Source organism: Gnatocerus cornutus, chromosome 8 (genome assembly GCF_029298725.1).
Source record: "Gnatocerus cornutus isolate USDA-ARS CGAHR chromosome 8, icGnaCorn1.1, whole genome shotgun sequence".
NCBI lineage: Eukaryota > Metazoa > Arthropoda > Insecta > Coleoptera > Tenebrionidae > Gnatocerus > Gnatocerus cornutus.
In genome coordinates, this window is record NC_142240.1 from 9,415,450 (window position 1) to 9,429,875 (window position 14,426).

Genomic DNA, 14,426 nt, shown 5'->3' on the forward strand with positions numbered 1-14,426 from the left:
AGACAGACATTTTGTGGCAATTAAAAGTAATTTATGGGACTGGTGAAGTTGCTCTTATTTAAAAAACTTGTTTTAAAAGTGTTTTTACTTTAAGTTTTTTTAACAACGAAGAAATTGTCTTCTACACAGTTTTACTAAGAAAATAACAACAGCTAGAATAACAAACAAAAGTGCAACAACATCCAGGAAAAAGTACTCAAACCAAGATAAATCGGCTGCTGGGCTTCTTAAATGTTTTGCTCCTTTGTGTCTTAGGACGTACTCAATCCACCAAATAGATCTCTCTAACCCTGTCATCGGTTTATCAGAAAAGACATTTTTGAATTTCTTCACTTTTTCTCTGTACCTAAAAAAACAACAAAATAAGAGTAGTAAAAATCCAAAGTTTTACTTGGGATTTTCAGCAACTTCAACAATAACTTCTTTGAGTTCCTCTTTTGTCATGGTCACATGATTGAGACGTTTTCCAAGACCAAGTTTAACCATTTTCATTACATTGAGCGGCTGATCTGCAAAAAAAGGAATTCCAATTAGTGGAACTCCATTAGTAATCGCTTCTTCTGAAGACTGCAGACCGCCTTGGGTTACAAACGCTTTAATATTGGGGTGTCGAAGAATATCCTGCTGTGGAAACCATTTACGGGCTAAAACATTTTCCGGTTTGTCTGGTAGAGCGTCCTGTTCCCATTTCCACAAAAAGTTGTATGGTAATTCTGACATGGCTTCCTCAATTATTTTTCTAGTAGTTGCAGACAGTTTCGAGCTTTTGACGTTTGTACCCAAGCTCACATAAACACAACCATTGGTACAGGAATCCAAATACAATTGCAGGTCCTCTGGTAACGGTTTCTTTGGAGTCAAATGCATTTGTCCCATTTGGATTACGTTGGAAACGAGGGGACGCACGGTGTGCAACACCGGATTTGTGTTGGCCAAAATGAGACTAACATTTCGTTCAAAAGTACCAAGATATGGACAGTCTTCTCCCCAGTACGTTTTAGCTATCTTATCATTTCGGGGCAAAACATACCAATAGTAGACCAAACGGTACCAAATATTGAACGTCACACTACAAATCCTCTCGTACAAACCCATCTCTCCCATAACATTAGCAAAGATGTCGAGACCCACATTTGGAAAGGTTGGATTGCCTACAGCATCATGCGTATGAAGGAATAATGCAAGAGACGTCACTCCAATGATAGGTGCTTGAAATTTACACCCCAAGCTGTACGCTAAAGGGTGTAAAGTCTCTATTATTATCAAATCAAATTCAAGCGAATTTGTAAGCATTTTCTTTAGGCGTTTGAAGTGTTCTTCAGTTATTTGTTCTATTTTATCAAAAAGCCACATAAAAGCGTCGATAACATAATTGTCCTTCGCCATTTTTTCACCTATGTAATCTTCTCTCCATATCTCGTAAGTGGAGCTCATATCAACTTCCGTTAAGTTGGTCAAACTTGAATTTTTGAGGGGGTTGGGAGTGAAAACCATGACTTGGTGGCCACGTAAAGACAGTTCTCTCCAAATTGGTTGATAAACGATTTGGTGGCTGAGGGAGGCTGTCGGAAACATGCACATAATTCGCGCACACTGTACATAATTGATGCAAAATAGTACTAGAGTTACATTTAACATTTTTGGATCCATTTTTAAACGTGTCACGTGTGGTAAAACAACAGCGCCCATTACTATCAGTCCACTTATTAAAAAGTAAAGTTTGCAACAAAAGCGTTTCACCTTGATGCAACTGTGACATGCATAGAAGGTAATCGTGTCGCACGTATTAACCAAAACTTGTTAACGCTTATTTAAATCTCACGTTTGGACAAAAACTTAGATTAATTATTAATTAATTTGAGATGTTCAGTTTACACCGAAGAAATTTATACAAGAAAGTGGACTGGTAGTAATGAGCTCTTGTTTAGTTTTAACTAATGTTATCTGGTTCTGGGCTGTTATTAATAAAAATATGAAATTATGGGGTAAAGTGACGTTTTGTGGTTGTTAAAAATAATTGATGGGACACTTAAAGAACTATTAAAAAAACACTTAAAATGCAGTACGACAAAATAAAACAGTAATTTACTGTTATAAGCATTACAATTTCTTTTTAGTAGTGTACGTTCTCAAAAATAGTTATTTTACGTACTTAGTTAAGACTCTAAATTAAATCTTTTTCGGACTCAATCCCTAAAAATTGCCACGATAACTAATAAAGCTTAGTAGTTCAATACAATTAAACAACTTTATTTCACATTAATATAGTAAGTAAATCTAACACAATTTTTTTTGCATTTTTGGTAAATTATTGAGGATTCTGCATTTGACGTAAATAAATTATGTTTATTTTTAACAATCTGATGGTTACTATGGTGGCATGGTAACTAAAGTCTGAAGTGAATGTTTTTTGGGACCCTCAACTAAAAAAATGTTGTTAGTAATACGTACATAAAAAAGTTTTGCGGACTCATCTGCTATTATGGACTCGACTACGCCTCGTCTGTAAACAGCAACAAATAGTCCGCAAAAACTGTATTTTAGGTACTTGTAACAAACATAACTATTTTAAATTTAAGGTAATGTTATCTGGTAGCAGGCTGTTATTATTAAAAAAAGAAATTATGAGGTAATGTGACGTTTTGTGGTTGTTAAAAATAATAGATGGGACACGGGAAGACATAATGAAGAAAAAGTTAAAAACTATTAAAAATTATTCCTTAATTTGAAACCTTTGCCATTCGGAAAACTATAAAAAAAAACACTAAAAATGCAGTACGACAAAATAAAACTGTAATTAGCTATTATAAGCATTACAATTTATTTCACTTTATTTTTACATATATTGTATTTGGATATAATATATTAATTATAGATAAACTATGATCTAATGTACAAGTTGTATGGGCCACAAATTCTTATTTTACAAATACATTCCATCTTAAGTACTAGTGACTAGATTTTGACTCTTTGACTTGAGATTGTTTCTCTTTAGTCAATAATAAATAAAAAATATATAAAAACGTTAAAGGAAAACTTAAAACTAGTCAACACACTTCTACGTAACAAATAATTTAACAGTACAATAATAACAATTTTTTCGTAAAGTAACAAAATTTCTTATAATTTCTATCAACACATGACTTACATTATTACATTTTATGTACTGTTCTTTGGTGGGTCTAGCTGTATGTGCTTTTGCCTAAACACATTTGAAAATTTTTAAAAGAAGCATAATATATTGATAACACCAATGATATGTTAAAACTGAAATCACAAAACATCTCGAATAACATTTAAGTACATTTATTACGACACTCTAGCTAATGGTAATGGCTCAAATCAAAACGTAAACGAAACAGACAAATCACAAATAATACTGTTCTTAATTTACAATTAACGCTAATCTAACTCTGTTTTATATTGTCTCTCAAAGTGAATACGCTGATAATAATAGGTCTCTAAACCTACATGCACATATAAATAGCAATATTGGTAAACCAACCGCCATGTATTTTTCTACACAACTGAGATCGATTGAAAATATAGATTTACGAATACTCAAGCTCTGCTATTTTCATGTACTTCGCCTACGCTACGTCCAACTATTTTCCCTTAGATTCAGTTCGGTATACTTAGGCACAGGAAAATGTATATATCATCACTTAAACTCCTATTGGTCGCACTGACTTGCCCACACATCTAAACCAGCTAATTTCATTGTTTAAGTGACGATACTAAAAAAAGTGCTTTGTTTTGATCGTAACGCTAAAATTTAGTTTCGGACTTCATCGATTACAGCTGTTGGAAGAAACATGTTGTGAGAATAAGAACATTACTACCTTTTAATCACTATCCGAACTTGATTCTTCTTCAGGAACAGGAGCCGGTTTTGCTTCTTCTTGTTTCGGCGCCGTTTTAACGAATGTTGCAGCAGCGTAAGCGTTGGGGGACTCGCCTTCAGTGTGCTCGATGCCAACCCTAAAAAACGCTTTTCAGTATCAGAATTTAACATTTTACGTTTTATTTACCTGTACTCATGTCTGGCGAGGTATCGGACGTATTTTTCAGGAGGTTCATCGCTGTCAGAATTCTGCAAGCTCACACTCCTGCAGGTGGTGTGGCTAACTTGAGTTGCAGGCATTGTAAACTCTACATAACAATACTCTGCCAGTTTATCCGGCATTTGATCGTAGCTTGTCAAAGCCATTTTGCAGACCATATTATGTGTTGTATAAGCTCCTGGAATTAGACATTACCACTTAACATCGAATTCAATCCCATACCTTGTCCTTCCTTCGGTAATCTGGGGCACCTCCAAACAATCGCTCTGTGTTGATGCTCGTACTTAGCTTGTCCCGACGTTACTTCGATTAAACTCTCTTGAAGGGTATCAACAGTTCCTAGAATCCGCTCGATTCCCTTGATTTTCCCGGTTCTTCTGTGAGCGGACTTAACAGATCCGTACCTGAAATGTTTCTCGACTCGGAACAAATAGATCCAACACTCTGGAATTGGGAATCGGATCATGACGTCTTCGCAAGGAATTTGGCCTAATTTGCGTGAAGCAAAACCGGGGACTAAAACATCAGCTCTAAGTTCAACCCTGTTTCCGGTAATACAAATTGTTGCTTTAAGTTGCAAAGGCAGTTCGCGATTTTTTGGAGGACGTACTCTAAACCGCATTAGTTCTATGTAGCAAGCGTCCGGAGGCTTAAATCTACGAAAAAATGAAATTTGATGACGCTAGCAAAAAGACAATCTTACTTGATAGTATGAGTGGTATTGTATTCGTCCTGTTGAACACACGAATGGAATTCAACGTCTTCTAAACGAATCCATTCTTCAGTGACGACAGGAATGATGTCATGTCGTCCGACTACTTCTTTGCCTTGGCGTCTCATGTCGTTTACTCCCAGTTCTATGTCGGGCATTCCAGTCAGAAAGCCCAGGAAGAATAAACGGACTCGAGCAATCTGTTTTTCAACGTGGCCTACAACCGAAAGATTAAATCGTGTCTTTAAGATGTTTTACTCGTACCATCTGCATCTTGTTCTACATAAAGCTCGTCTACTAAAGTTATTTGCACTTCCTCCATTTTGTAATGCAAAGCTCTATCTCTATGTGCTTGTAATCTAAATAAGGCTTCTTCAATACAGAACGAAAATTGTTTTAGATCTTCGTAGTTTAAAGAACCGAGTTTCATTAGTTGCGACACCTGAGGTGCGTGCTCTACTGGTAACCCCAACTTCTTCAAATCACTTCCAAACTCTTTAACACCTTGATAATCTCCTTGGATGGCGTAAGCCGCAAACTGACTCAATTTATTAGTGATTCTTTCCGCTTTCTTCACTTGGCCCGGACGAACTCCGGGTCGTTCCTTATAGAAAATATACTGCAACTTTACCGTGAAGATCTTCCCATATTGATCGTACTGTTGAGCTCCAATTTCAGAAACAGAATAACAAGGTTGCAACGGTAGTTCTTGAAAAGGATCTTTGTCCACTTGTTGATTAAAAAGTTGCAATAAAACACAATCCGCTTGATACACAATTTTGACAAAGATTTTCTTCCAAAATCTTTGACCAGTGATCTTCTTTTTGTTCGGCTGTCGTAGTTGCATCTCCCAACCTTCTTCAGCGAAATTAATTCTAGGAAATGGCTCCAAAGGTTGCGAGACATCATCATCGAACAAAGGAGTTGGTGGTGTTTCTTGCGAGTCGGATCGTTTCATTTCTGGATCAACTAAAGAGAATTTATTGGGAACTGTTATTGAATTCTTACCAAATGGTATTGCGGGTTCTTGTTTTGTCACACTGGGTTCATGGTATTCGTTTTGTTGGTCAAATGGGTTGAATCTGGGCGATGTATCATTGAAGGCTGCTTGGACTGGTGCTGGAGGTGGTGCGATTGTTGGCAGAACGCCTCCAGAGTAATCATCCGTACCTTTGGGTCTAAAAGAACGAATTACCATCCAACTACCACATTTATTTGTGCTCACCTTATGAATACTGAGAAATCTTTATCTTCATCGGATTCTTGCGATGCTGCTTTGCTAACTCTATTCGGCGTGCTTTGGGGTACACTAGGTGGTTCTTGTAAAGCCAAGAAAGCGTCGAAAGATTCTTCAGCTCCAAAACCGCTAGAAATCTCTTGGCCAGTTGATGCGTCGTTACCCCAAACGTCGTTTCCTCCAGAGAACGCATCGAACGCTCCGTTTTTATTTTCGTCTTTGACTGACTCGAACTTTTGTGCAAAGGCGTCGAATTCATCATCCGTTTTCTGGATGGGAGCAAAACCGTAGTCTTGAGGTTGTTGTGCAGTACCAAAAATATCAGTTTCTTGGTTATCAACAACGTTCTGAAGAAAGACGTTGTTGTCCAACGTTGTTGTATCTAGTGGAAACACCTCGTTTGGTTTACTGGGACTAATTTGTTGGTTGATGGTGCCGTCATCAATGGTTGCAAACGGATTAAACGTCACACTTGAAACTGACCCTTTGCTCTGACTGTCGCTGGTATCCATCTGCAGGTCATTCTGCGAAGGAACCGGCGAAATAAAATTGTCTTGTACCACAGTCTCCGGCACAGGTTCAGGGGTTGCTTTAATTTCAGGGACTGTTTCTGCGACCGGTTCCTCAACTGGAGCAACGGGTGTTGCTATCTGATCTTCCGGCTCAGGTTCAACGGTATCGAAGAGCAGATCTGTGGCTGTTTTTTCTGGTTTTGTCGGAGCATTGTACAAGTTTAAAATATCAGCTTTTGTTGCAACTTTTGTAACGGCAGCTTCTTCCACCCCGAACATGTTCAACATTTCATCTTGTGCTTGAGCAGCAGTTGGGGGTGGAGGTTTTGGTGGAGGCGCCGGGTTACTTTGAGCTGGCGGTTTCGGACAACTTGGAGGTTTTGGTCTTGGAGGCTTTGGTTTGACTGGTTTAGCACTTTGAACGTCATCTTGTGCAACTGGTGGATTCTGATTAATATCACAAGAGTTGTCTTGACTTAATGATAATAAATCTTCAGTGTTGTCTACGATACTCTTATTAGTGTTAGCGCCTACATCTAAAAGATCACCAAAAGTAGGTTCTGGTGTTGGACTAGGTGAATGCAAATCTCTCATAGATACTGGACTTGGAGTTCTCGTCGGAGGGATTCTATCTAATAAATGCGAGCTTGTAGCATCCATTGCCCCCATCACTGACATTAGTAAATCTTGTGTTTCTTTGGAAGGTGGCGGTCTTGGGGGCGGGGGTCTTGTTGGTACTGCTCCATTTCCATTAGCTACAGTGTTGGTGAATTTCAAATCTAAATCTGTCGGTTTTTGGGGTGGAATTTCCACGATATCCGCCAACAAATCTTGATTTTGTTGCGTGGCAAAGAACCCTTGGTTATTTGCTGGTTCTGTGGAAAACATGTCTTGGTTGCTACTTGAAGAAACGTCCACAAACGCGTTATTTTGACAAGGAACAGGAGCCTGCGCCTGTGGCTCCAAATCTGTAGGATCAAACGCAAATGGATTTGAAGCAACGTTTGGGAGCGGAGCAACATCAGCCTGTGTAAGAAATGGATTATCATTTCCTCCAAACTGTAGAGAGAAATCATTGTCGTCACCCATGAGGAATGGATTTGAAGCTGCGGAATGCGGCGAAGTGTATTCATCTTCCGTAAAAAGAAACGGATTTACGCCTTTAACGTCCATCTTGTATAAATTTATTTACATCAACTGAGACTCTAGAAGTTTCAACTCTGCTTTACCTGGCGCGATATTATTAGCTATGCTCGTATCAAAAGGGTCATCTTCAATATCAAAACTGTCAGTTGTACCAACCACCGGGTTCAGAGGTTGATGACTTACAGGAGCACTCCCTAAATCGTCTAATAAATCAACTGATTCGGTTTTCTTACTGAAACTTCTTGGATCAAAGTCTTGATCAACTAAAGCCGACTCTGTGGAATGTATCAACTCAGTCTCTAACAGTTTAAGCTCCGTTTTTCCGGGAACGATATTTGTAGCAATAGACGTATCGAATGGATCAGTGTATGATATATCAAACTCGGCTTTCTCAGCCGAAGGAGTTAGAACTTTAACAGAGACGTTATCATCAATCGCTAGTAAATCAATTTGTTTCTTTTCTTCTACTGGTTTCAGTTGAGGTTTAGTGTTAACAATTTCTTTTATCGACTGAACAACCTGTTCAATCTTAACCTTCTCTTCATTCCTTGGATCAAAATCTTGATCAGAAATGCTTAGACGCCGATCAGTTAAAGGATCAAAAATCTCCTTTTCGATCTGTTTGAGTTCAGCTTTACCTGGTGCAATATCACTAACAAAAGACGTATCGAAAGGATCCTCGTCTATATTATTTTCTTCCGGGAAGAATTCTTCAGGAATCGAATCTTTCCTCACGTAAAACGGTGTCAGAGGCTTCAAAACTTTGTTTGAGTGTTCTTCCTCTGCATCCAGTAAGTCTTTTTGTGGCGACGGCAGATCAAACGACACGATTTTCGTAACAATATTTAGCACATCCGGCCGTGAAAGTGTACGTTCTTTAGGTTCACCAGCTCGCGGATCAAACTCTTCATCTTCAACTTTAATATCACCAAGAAGTTCTTTCTCTAGGAATTTCAATTCTGTTTGACCTGGAAGTTTCGCACTCTCAACGATAGACGTGTCAAACGGATCACAATATTCAATGTAATTATCGTCGATCTGCTCGGAAGGCCGAAGCGGCTTATCACTTAAATTGGATAAGTCAGTGTTACTTCCTCCTAATAGATCGCGATGTATTGGCTTAATTAAATTAAGATCCGCCTCTGTAAATTAAAATTAATTAACGTCAGGTAGAGTTGTATCGTATTAAACCTACCTGAAACTCTATCCAAAGATGAAACTGATTCTCTTTGTCCAGAAGGATCGGTGACTTTAATACTCACTTTATTTATTATTTCTGCAAGTTTGTCATCAACTCGTGGGTTGAAATCGAGCTCGGTTTCTTCTTTTAGTATCTCATTTTCGATTACTTTAAGTTCAGCTTTACCGGGTGCGATATTTTCCGCAAAACTTGTATCAAAAGGATCTTCAACAACAGGCGGGGATGCAAGTGGTTTTCTATAAGAAAAAACAAGAATTAGAGTATTGCTTGTGTGCAGGAACACGTACTCTTCGCTAAAAGCCGCCCAGTCCTCGGCAACAGGAACTGTGTCTTGTGTTACTGGCTCAACAACAGCAACGGGCGTTTTACTCAGACTTTCAACAGCTAATTTGGCAAATTCTTCGTCGTCTTCGTCAGGAGTAACGTTCTTTGAAATAACATCAAACTCATTTACCACAGTCGTGAGTTCTGTTGTCTTATCAGCTGGAGTTTGAAGAGCAGCAATTTGATGTAAATTTTTACTTAAATCAATCGGTTCTTCAGCTAGTGGAATTGGTGTGTCGTCATCCAAAAGTGTTTTAGGAACTTCAATCGGTCCGCTTGCTAAAAATATCGTTTAACACTATTTCTAGTACTGCTTTACACTCACCTTCAGTACCGCTTGGTATTGAATTGGCGTTGTCGTCAAAACTACCCAAAAGCAAGTCTCTTTCTTTCAAAACTTGTCTTCTCGAAGACGCAGGTCTTGCAGTGGCACAAGTAGGAATTTGCACGCGCCCTGTTAAAACTTCAACAGCAGCGCCGATTGGAACTAACTTCTTCCCTTTTCTTTCAACAGCAGGACCAAGAATCGCACGTTCAGCTATCGAAGTATCAAAAGGATCATCACCTGTGGTCTCTTCAGTCGGTGATTCTGGGATATACGCTAGTTTGACTTCTCCAGAAGCAATAGCATCGATGTACGCTGTGTCAAAAATATCATCCTCTTCTTCCTCCTCAGATTCTGACTCTGATACTTGAACTATTCCAAGTTCTGCATTACTAATTTGCTCTTCAACGTCATTTTTCTCTGCTTCTTCGTTAGATTTAGTCGCGTTTTCAGCCTCTTCTAGTCTTTTAACTTCACTCGGGGGTGGGACGCGTTGGAAAAAAGATGTGCTTTTAATGCGATCTAAATCACCTTGAGTTTTTTTTAAGATATCGTCAACGCCGGAGGTGAGTGCGATAAATTTTTTCCACTCTTCGTTTTGGCCAGTTGATGCTGATGCTTCTTCTTGATGTTCGCGACGGTAAGCTTCTAGTTCTTCGGGTTTGAAAAGTTCTTCCTCTTTGTGTTTAGATTTTTTGCCCTTTTTCTTCTTTTTCAGGCCTTTTGTTATCTTGTGCATTATCTACTCTAAGTTTCATCGAGGCTTCTGGAAAATGAAACCGCTCTTATAATTTATTATTTCTGAGTAGAAATTACAGAACTTTAAAAAGTTACAAACAGAAACAGATGGTGGTTACGTAATGTTAACTTTTCTTGTTTTACTTGTTATTAGAGTATAAAAAGGACTAAAAGAGAATGAGAGTACCTCAAACTTTATTATCCGCTTGTACACGAATTGCTTTACCGCACTATAAACTTTGTGTAATAAAACTTCATTGAAGACTTCTTTTTTACACAATGAGAAGACATTTCAAGAGGATTAAAGTTTAAGTATCATTGAGTTAATTTTTTTAAACTCGTCCGAATTAAAAATCGATTCGTTATTTTTCAAACCCTTCCCCAAATTTATTGAACTGGACTGGGGTGTGACAATACGAATTTTAAAGTATTTTTTTATCTTTATTTTCACAGAAGCGTAAGAGGTAAAATTGCGAACAATAAAATTTTTCTAAATTTAGTTAAAACTCGTTCCGAAAGTTTGAATTATTAATACTTTGTTTTCGGCCGCATCTGTTGTTCCTTCTATATTGGCGTTGAATCGAAATTGCATCTCCATTACATTAATGAAAATGTCAAAAGTGACTCGTTTTGTGCAGTGAAAATTGCCCCCTAATTTTCTCATGCGATTCTGAAAAAATTAATAAAATGCTTACCCGAGAAAAATTACATCACGTTGCAATTTTCATTGCAAGTTTAACAGGACAAGAGGAGCACCCATCGTAAATATGATCTGTGGCACAGATGGACGAATACTACATTCTGAGTCATACAGTAAGCGTCGCGACGGAAAGCACCGAGACGCTATTGATTTGGTAACTAGAATACGTCATCCACCTACACAAGCACGATGTACACAATTTCTAATAAAAAAGGTACCATGCGGACTGAATACTGCCTTTTATTTATATCACTTATTTAATTTGAACTTCGCTTCATTTAAATTGAATATTAAACGTTTATAAATAAGTACTACTCTAAATTGTAAGAAGTAATCTTAATTGAAAAATTGTCGTTGTATTATGCAAAAAGTACTTGAAGCTTTATACCCGCAAACGGGTGATTTTAACAAGACCGGAAACGCAAACGGAGTTTTTTTTTTAAGAGTAATGGGTACTTACTTTTTAGGCCTCATATCACGAAAGCATGTCAGACGCAATTGGGACAGTGATGCACAGCTACATAGCTTTACACGACACTGGATAATTTTATTACTTTCTTTTTATTGAAATTGTTTTACTTTTAGACGGTTTTCCAAAGGGCAATGGCGTTAACTAGATGAATCTAGGCAACCAGTATTGATTATGCGCAGAAATGATGGCAGTATTCGCCACAGTGCCCGAAATTTAAAAATGTATAATTTCTAATTCGGTTAATAAAACACAATAAACGTGTAACTCGAGCTTTATTTAATTATCGTGAACATTAAAAAAGTTTACGTAGCGGTAAAGCTTAAAATAAATTATCTAGAAAGTACAGTTTTGGTTTATTAATAAATACTGTTTTTATCTGTATACAGCATAAAATTTCTTTATAGAATTTCTAGATCACAATGTCTAATCTCCGGATACTTTTTCTGAAACAGACAATAATAAGAGCGTTGTCACCAAAACAAGACGAAATACCCTTAGTTTCATTTCAATCCTATCAATCTCTCCACCCATCATATCAACGATATTTTCGCCATGTTTCAGCATGAATTCTTCAAATTGATCGATGTTTTCCAGACTCTTGGCCGCCTACAAGAAAACTCAATTCCATTTAAGTACTTTTATATTCTTACCATAAGCAATTCATTCAAATCTTGTTTATCCAAATAAGACCGCGATAATTCACGCCCATCGAAATCCAACTCCGCTTTGTACCTCACGAGGTAGTTACCCATATCGATACCTTTGACGTCATGAATAGCCCGAACCATAATATCGCTTTCAAGTTCCGCGTTGATTCTATCCAAGTTTTCTTCCGGTATCGAACTAAAAGTGGTGATAAAAAACGGGTTTGTTTAGGTGGAAATATTACCGGCCAACAAGAGCGGCAACGTTCGTGTAAATAATAAACGAAGCGACTGAACCTAATATGCACCCAATGAGGAGACATCCAATAGAATCTGGTATTGAACTATTTGTAAGAGAGGAGAGACCCATGCAGCCTCCGGCTACTATAACGCCGACGACAGCAGCAAAATCTTCAAGTAAAACGACGTTGACGCTTGGATCTTGCGAGCGCAGAACTGAAATGAGGACTTAAACTGGTATTTTCTATGGGGGGCCTTACTGTAGTCTTTTACTGAGACGTTCATATTGCTGGCGCCTCGACGGATTGAATTGTACGCGACGAGCCATGTCGCGCCTTCCGATACTAAAGAACCGCCGAGGATGCAAAATGCCCAGAAAAAGTCATCAACTGGATCGGGTTTCAAAAGGCCGGAGACTCCATGGTAGAACGAAAGTCCCGTGCCCACGCAGAATATTCCAACGCCTGATATAAGGGAGGCTACATACTTCATATTTGTGTATCCATACGGATGATAAGCGTCAGCTACCTAAAGTTGAGGCTTATTTGGGAAAATTTCTTACTTGGACTTACTTGGACAGATTTATGAATACCATAAGCTAAAATCAACTGATTTATAGTGTCGGCTAAGGAGTGTATACACTCTGAGAACATGCTATGAGATCCTGTGTACAACCAAGCAAACAATTTGAATAAACAGTTTGTTCCATTACTACAAAAATCGAGATTAAGACTAGGAAAGAAAGGTTCGAGTATTACATGACTATAGCAGTTAATACCACTTTGCCAGATCTCCCCATAATCCCTCCATCCATTTCTATATTGCTACTAGTTTTCCCCAGTTCTCTTCGATAATCCCGAAGACGTCGTTTCATTGTGAAAATATCTAAAAGAATAAGTTATTTCATTTAATGACTGAACAAACACCCACTTTGTTGATACTTCTTTCTTTCAATATCTCTTTTGATCAGTTCTTTCTGTATATTTTCCTTTGACCCCCATATGTTTAAAGCTTTAGCTTCCACGTCTTTGCGCCAATACACGGTAATTGGAGGCTCATTTTCATAAGGTGAACGTCGTTTGGTTTTAGGTAGCGACTCTAAATCTGATGGTTTTAAAAGAAAATCAGACATGGCTCTAACAGGAGTTATAAAGTTCCTCTCTAATGACTGTGCTGTCAAATCGACGCGTTTTCGTTTCTTTACTTGTGCTTTAACTGAAACAAGAATTATTTTATACAGTCAGAATGATTGATTTTCACCACCTGTGTCATCTTTGGTGTCTGGACTTTTACCAATGATCTTTTCTTTTAACTTTTTAATGGGTTCAGATGACAAAATTGGTTTTGCTTTCTCTACTTGCTCTAAACTCTGCTCCACCACATTATCTAATACTACTTTGTCTTTTGGTTTAGTATTAGTATCTGCTTTGATCTCTGGCGCTAAGATTTTAAGTACTGGAGTTTCTACTTCTACATTGTTAGATTTGGAGTCTGTAGCTTTGTTTTCTACAAGTTTAGTAGATGCTGTGCCTTCTTCAGGTTTACCTGTATCTTTCTTTTTACATAAATTTGAAGTCCATACAAACGTTCTTGAACTTGATTGCGTAACTAGCTGGGTATTTCTATGAAACAAATACAGCTGTCGAGCTGCCACATCTGAAATTTAAGCGATTATTTGTAATATTTGGTTCAACAAGATAACCTCACTTATGGTTAACAAACAATGCTTGTCAGTCCCCGGGACTGCAACTTTTTGACAGACTTGTTTGGCCAAGAAGTAACATCTGGGTAACATTTTAAAAGGTTCTGTGTTATAAGTTATACGAGAAATGTATTCAAATCCGGAATGTTTGACAGATGAACATAACCAAACTTCGATGACAAGTTGTTTTTGTGCGGTCTAGAAAATGTCAGTGAAAATACTGCCAGCTGCAGAATTATGACTTTGCAGCACAATTCTGTCGATTCACAGTATTTCTATTTGCACCGTTTCTTTGACGGTTTTTTTTCTGACAAATACGAACTATTGTCAAAATGACGTGCGCAGGATTCTTATGACGCACTACCGTCAAAACAAAAAAAAAACAGTTCTGGATCTCAGAAGAAAAACT

At 37.8% G+C, this 14,426-nt stretch overlaps 3 protein-coding genes across 6 annotated transcripts; all 3 read right to left on the reverse strand.

Moving 5' to 3' along the window:
• Positions 1 to 67: 67 nt before the first annotated feature.
• Positions 68 to 1,915, reverse strand: LOC148169565 (UDP-glycosyltransferase UGT5-like). The gene is made up of 2 exons (XM_088043643.1): positions 392 to 1,915; positions 68 to 346 (listed from the first exon to the last, which is right to left on the reverse strand). The coding sequence occupies exons 1-2, from the start codon at positions 1,687 to 1,689 to the stop codon at positions 100 to 102; spliced, it is 1,545 nt and encodes a 514-aa protein (XP_087899769.1). The 5' UTR covers positions 1,690 to 1,915; the 3' UTR covers positions 68 to 99.
• An 887-nt stretch (positions 1,916 to 2,802) lies between these two features.
• LOC148169566 (protein stoned-B-like) lies at positions 2,803 to 11,592 on the reverse strand. Its single transcript, XM_088044206.1, has 12 exons — positions 11,420 to 11,592; positions 9,522 to 10,287; positions 9,160 to 9,475; positions 8,867 to 9,108; positions 7,724 to 8,813; positions 6,002 to 7,690; positions 5,785 to 5,954; positions 5,041 to 5,745; positions 4,768 to 4,993; positions 4,287 to 4,720; positions 4,032 to 4,242; positions 2,803 to 3,981 (listed from the first exon to the last, which is right to left on the reverse strand). The coding sequence occupies exons 2-12, from the start codon at positions 10,258 to 10,260 to the stop codon at positions 3,846 to 3,848; spliced, it is 5,958 nt and encodes a 1,985-aa protein (XP_087900332.1). The 5' UTR covers positions 10,261 to 10,287; positions 11,420 to 11,592; the 3' UTR covers positions 2,803 to 3,845.
• A 94-nt stretch (positions 11,593 to 11,686) lies between these two features.
• Positions 11,687 to 14,388, reverse strand: ZnT49B (solute carrier family 30 member 9). 4 transcript variants are annotated; one of them, XM_088043626.1, is made up of 11 exons: positions 14,270 to 14,388; positions 14,023 to 14,215; positions 13,576 to 13,971; positions 13,246 to 13,530; positions 13,074 to 13,200; positions 12,888 to 13,026; positions 12,576 to 12,843; positions 12,321 to 12,531; positions 12,082 to 12,274; positions 11,924 to 12,037; positions 11,687 to 11,874 (listed from the first exon to the last, which is right to left on the reverse strand). In XM_088043626.1, exons 2-11 carry the CDS (start codon positions 14,108 to 14,110, stop codon positions 11,830 to 11,832), a joined length of 1,866 nt encoding a protein of 621 aa, XP_087899752.1. In that variant the 5' UTR covers positions 14,111 to 14,215; positions 14,270 to 14,388; the 3' UTR covers positions 11,687 to 11,829. The 4 variants fall into 4 exon arrangements, with proteins under 4 accessions (XP_087899752.1, XP_087899755.1, XP_087899754.1 ...); XM_088043629.1 differs by having other exon boundaries at positions 13,861 to 13,971; positions 14,023 to 14,388; XM_088043628.1 differs by having other exon boundaries at positions 13,579 to 13,971; positions 14,023 to 14,388.
• Positions 14,389 to 14,426: the final 38 nt, after the last annotated feature.

Excerpts from the sequence above, each read along its gene's own strand:
- LOC148169565 (XM_088043643.1), bottom strand. The coding sequence starts at position 1,689 with ATGGGCGCTGTTGTTTTACCACACGTGACACGTTTAAAAATGGATCCA. Across the intron at positions 347-391 it reads GAAGTTGCTGAAAATCCCAA|GTACAGAGAAAAAGTGAAGA; the intron begins GTAAAACTTTGG and ends TTGTTTTTTTAG.
- LOC148169566 (XM_088044206.1), bottom strand. The coding sequence starts at position 10,260 with ATGCACAAGATAACAAAAGGCCTGAAAAAGAAGAAAAAGGGCAAAAAA. Across the intron at positions 4,721-4,767 it reads AATACCACTCATACTATCAA|ATTTAAGCCTCCGGACGCTT; the intron begins GTAAGATTGTCT and ends ATTTTTTCGTAG. Across the intron at positions 4,243-4,286 it reads ATTACCGAAGGAAGGACAAG|GAGCTTATACAACACATAAT; the intron begins GTATGGGATTGA and ends GTCTAATTCCAG.
- ZnT49B (XM_088043626.1), bottom strand. The coding sequence starts at position 14,110 with ATGTTACCCAGATGTTACTTCTTGGCCAAACAAGTCTGTCAAAAAGTT. Across the intron at positions 13,531-13,575 it reads CACCAAAGATGACACAGGTG|TTAAAGCACAAGTAAAGAAA; the intron begins GTGAAAATCAAT and ends TTCTTGTTTCAG. Across the intron at positions 12,844-12,887 it reads GTATTCATAAATCTGTCCAA|GTAGCTGACGCTTATCATCC; the intron begins GTAAGTCCAAGT and ends CCTCAACTTTAG.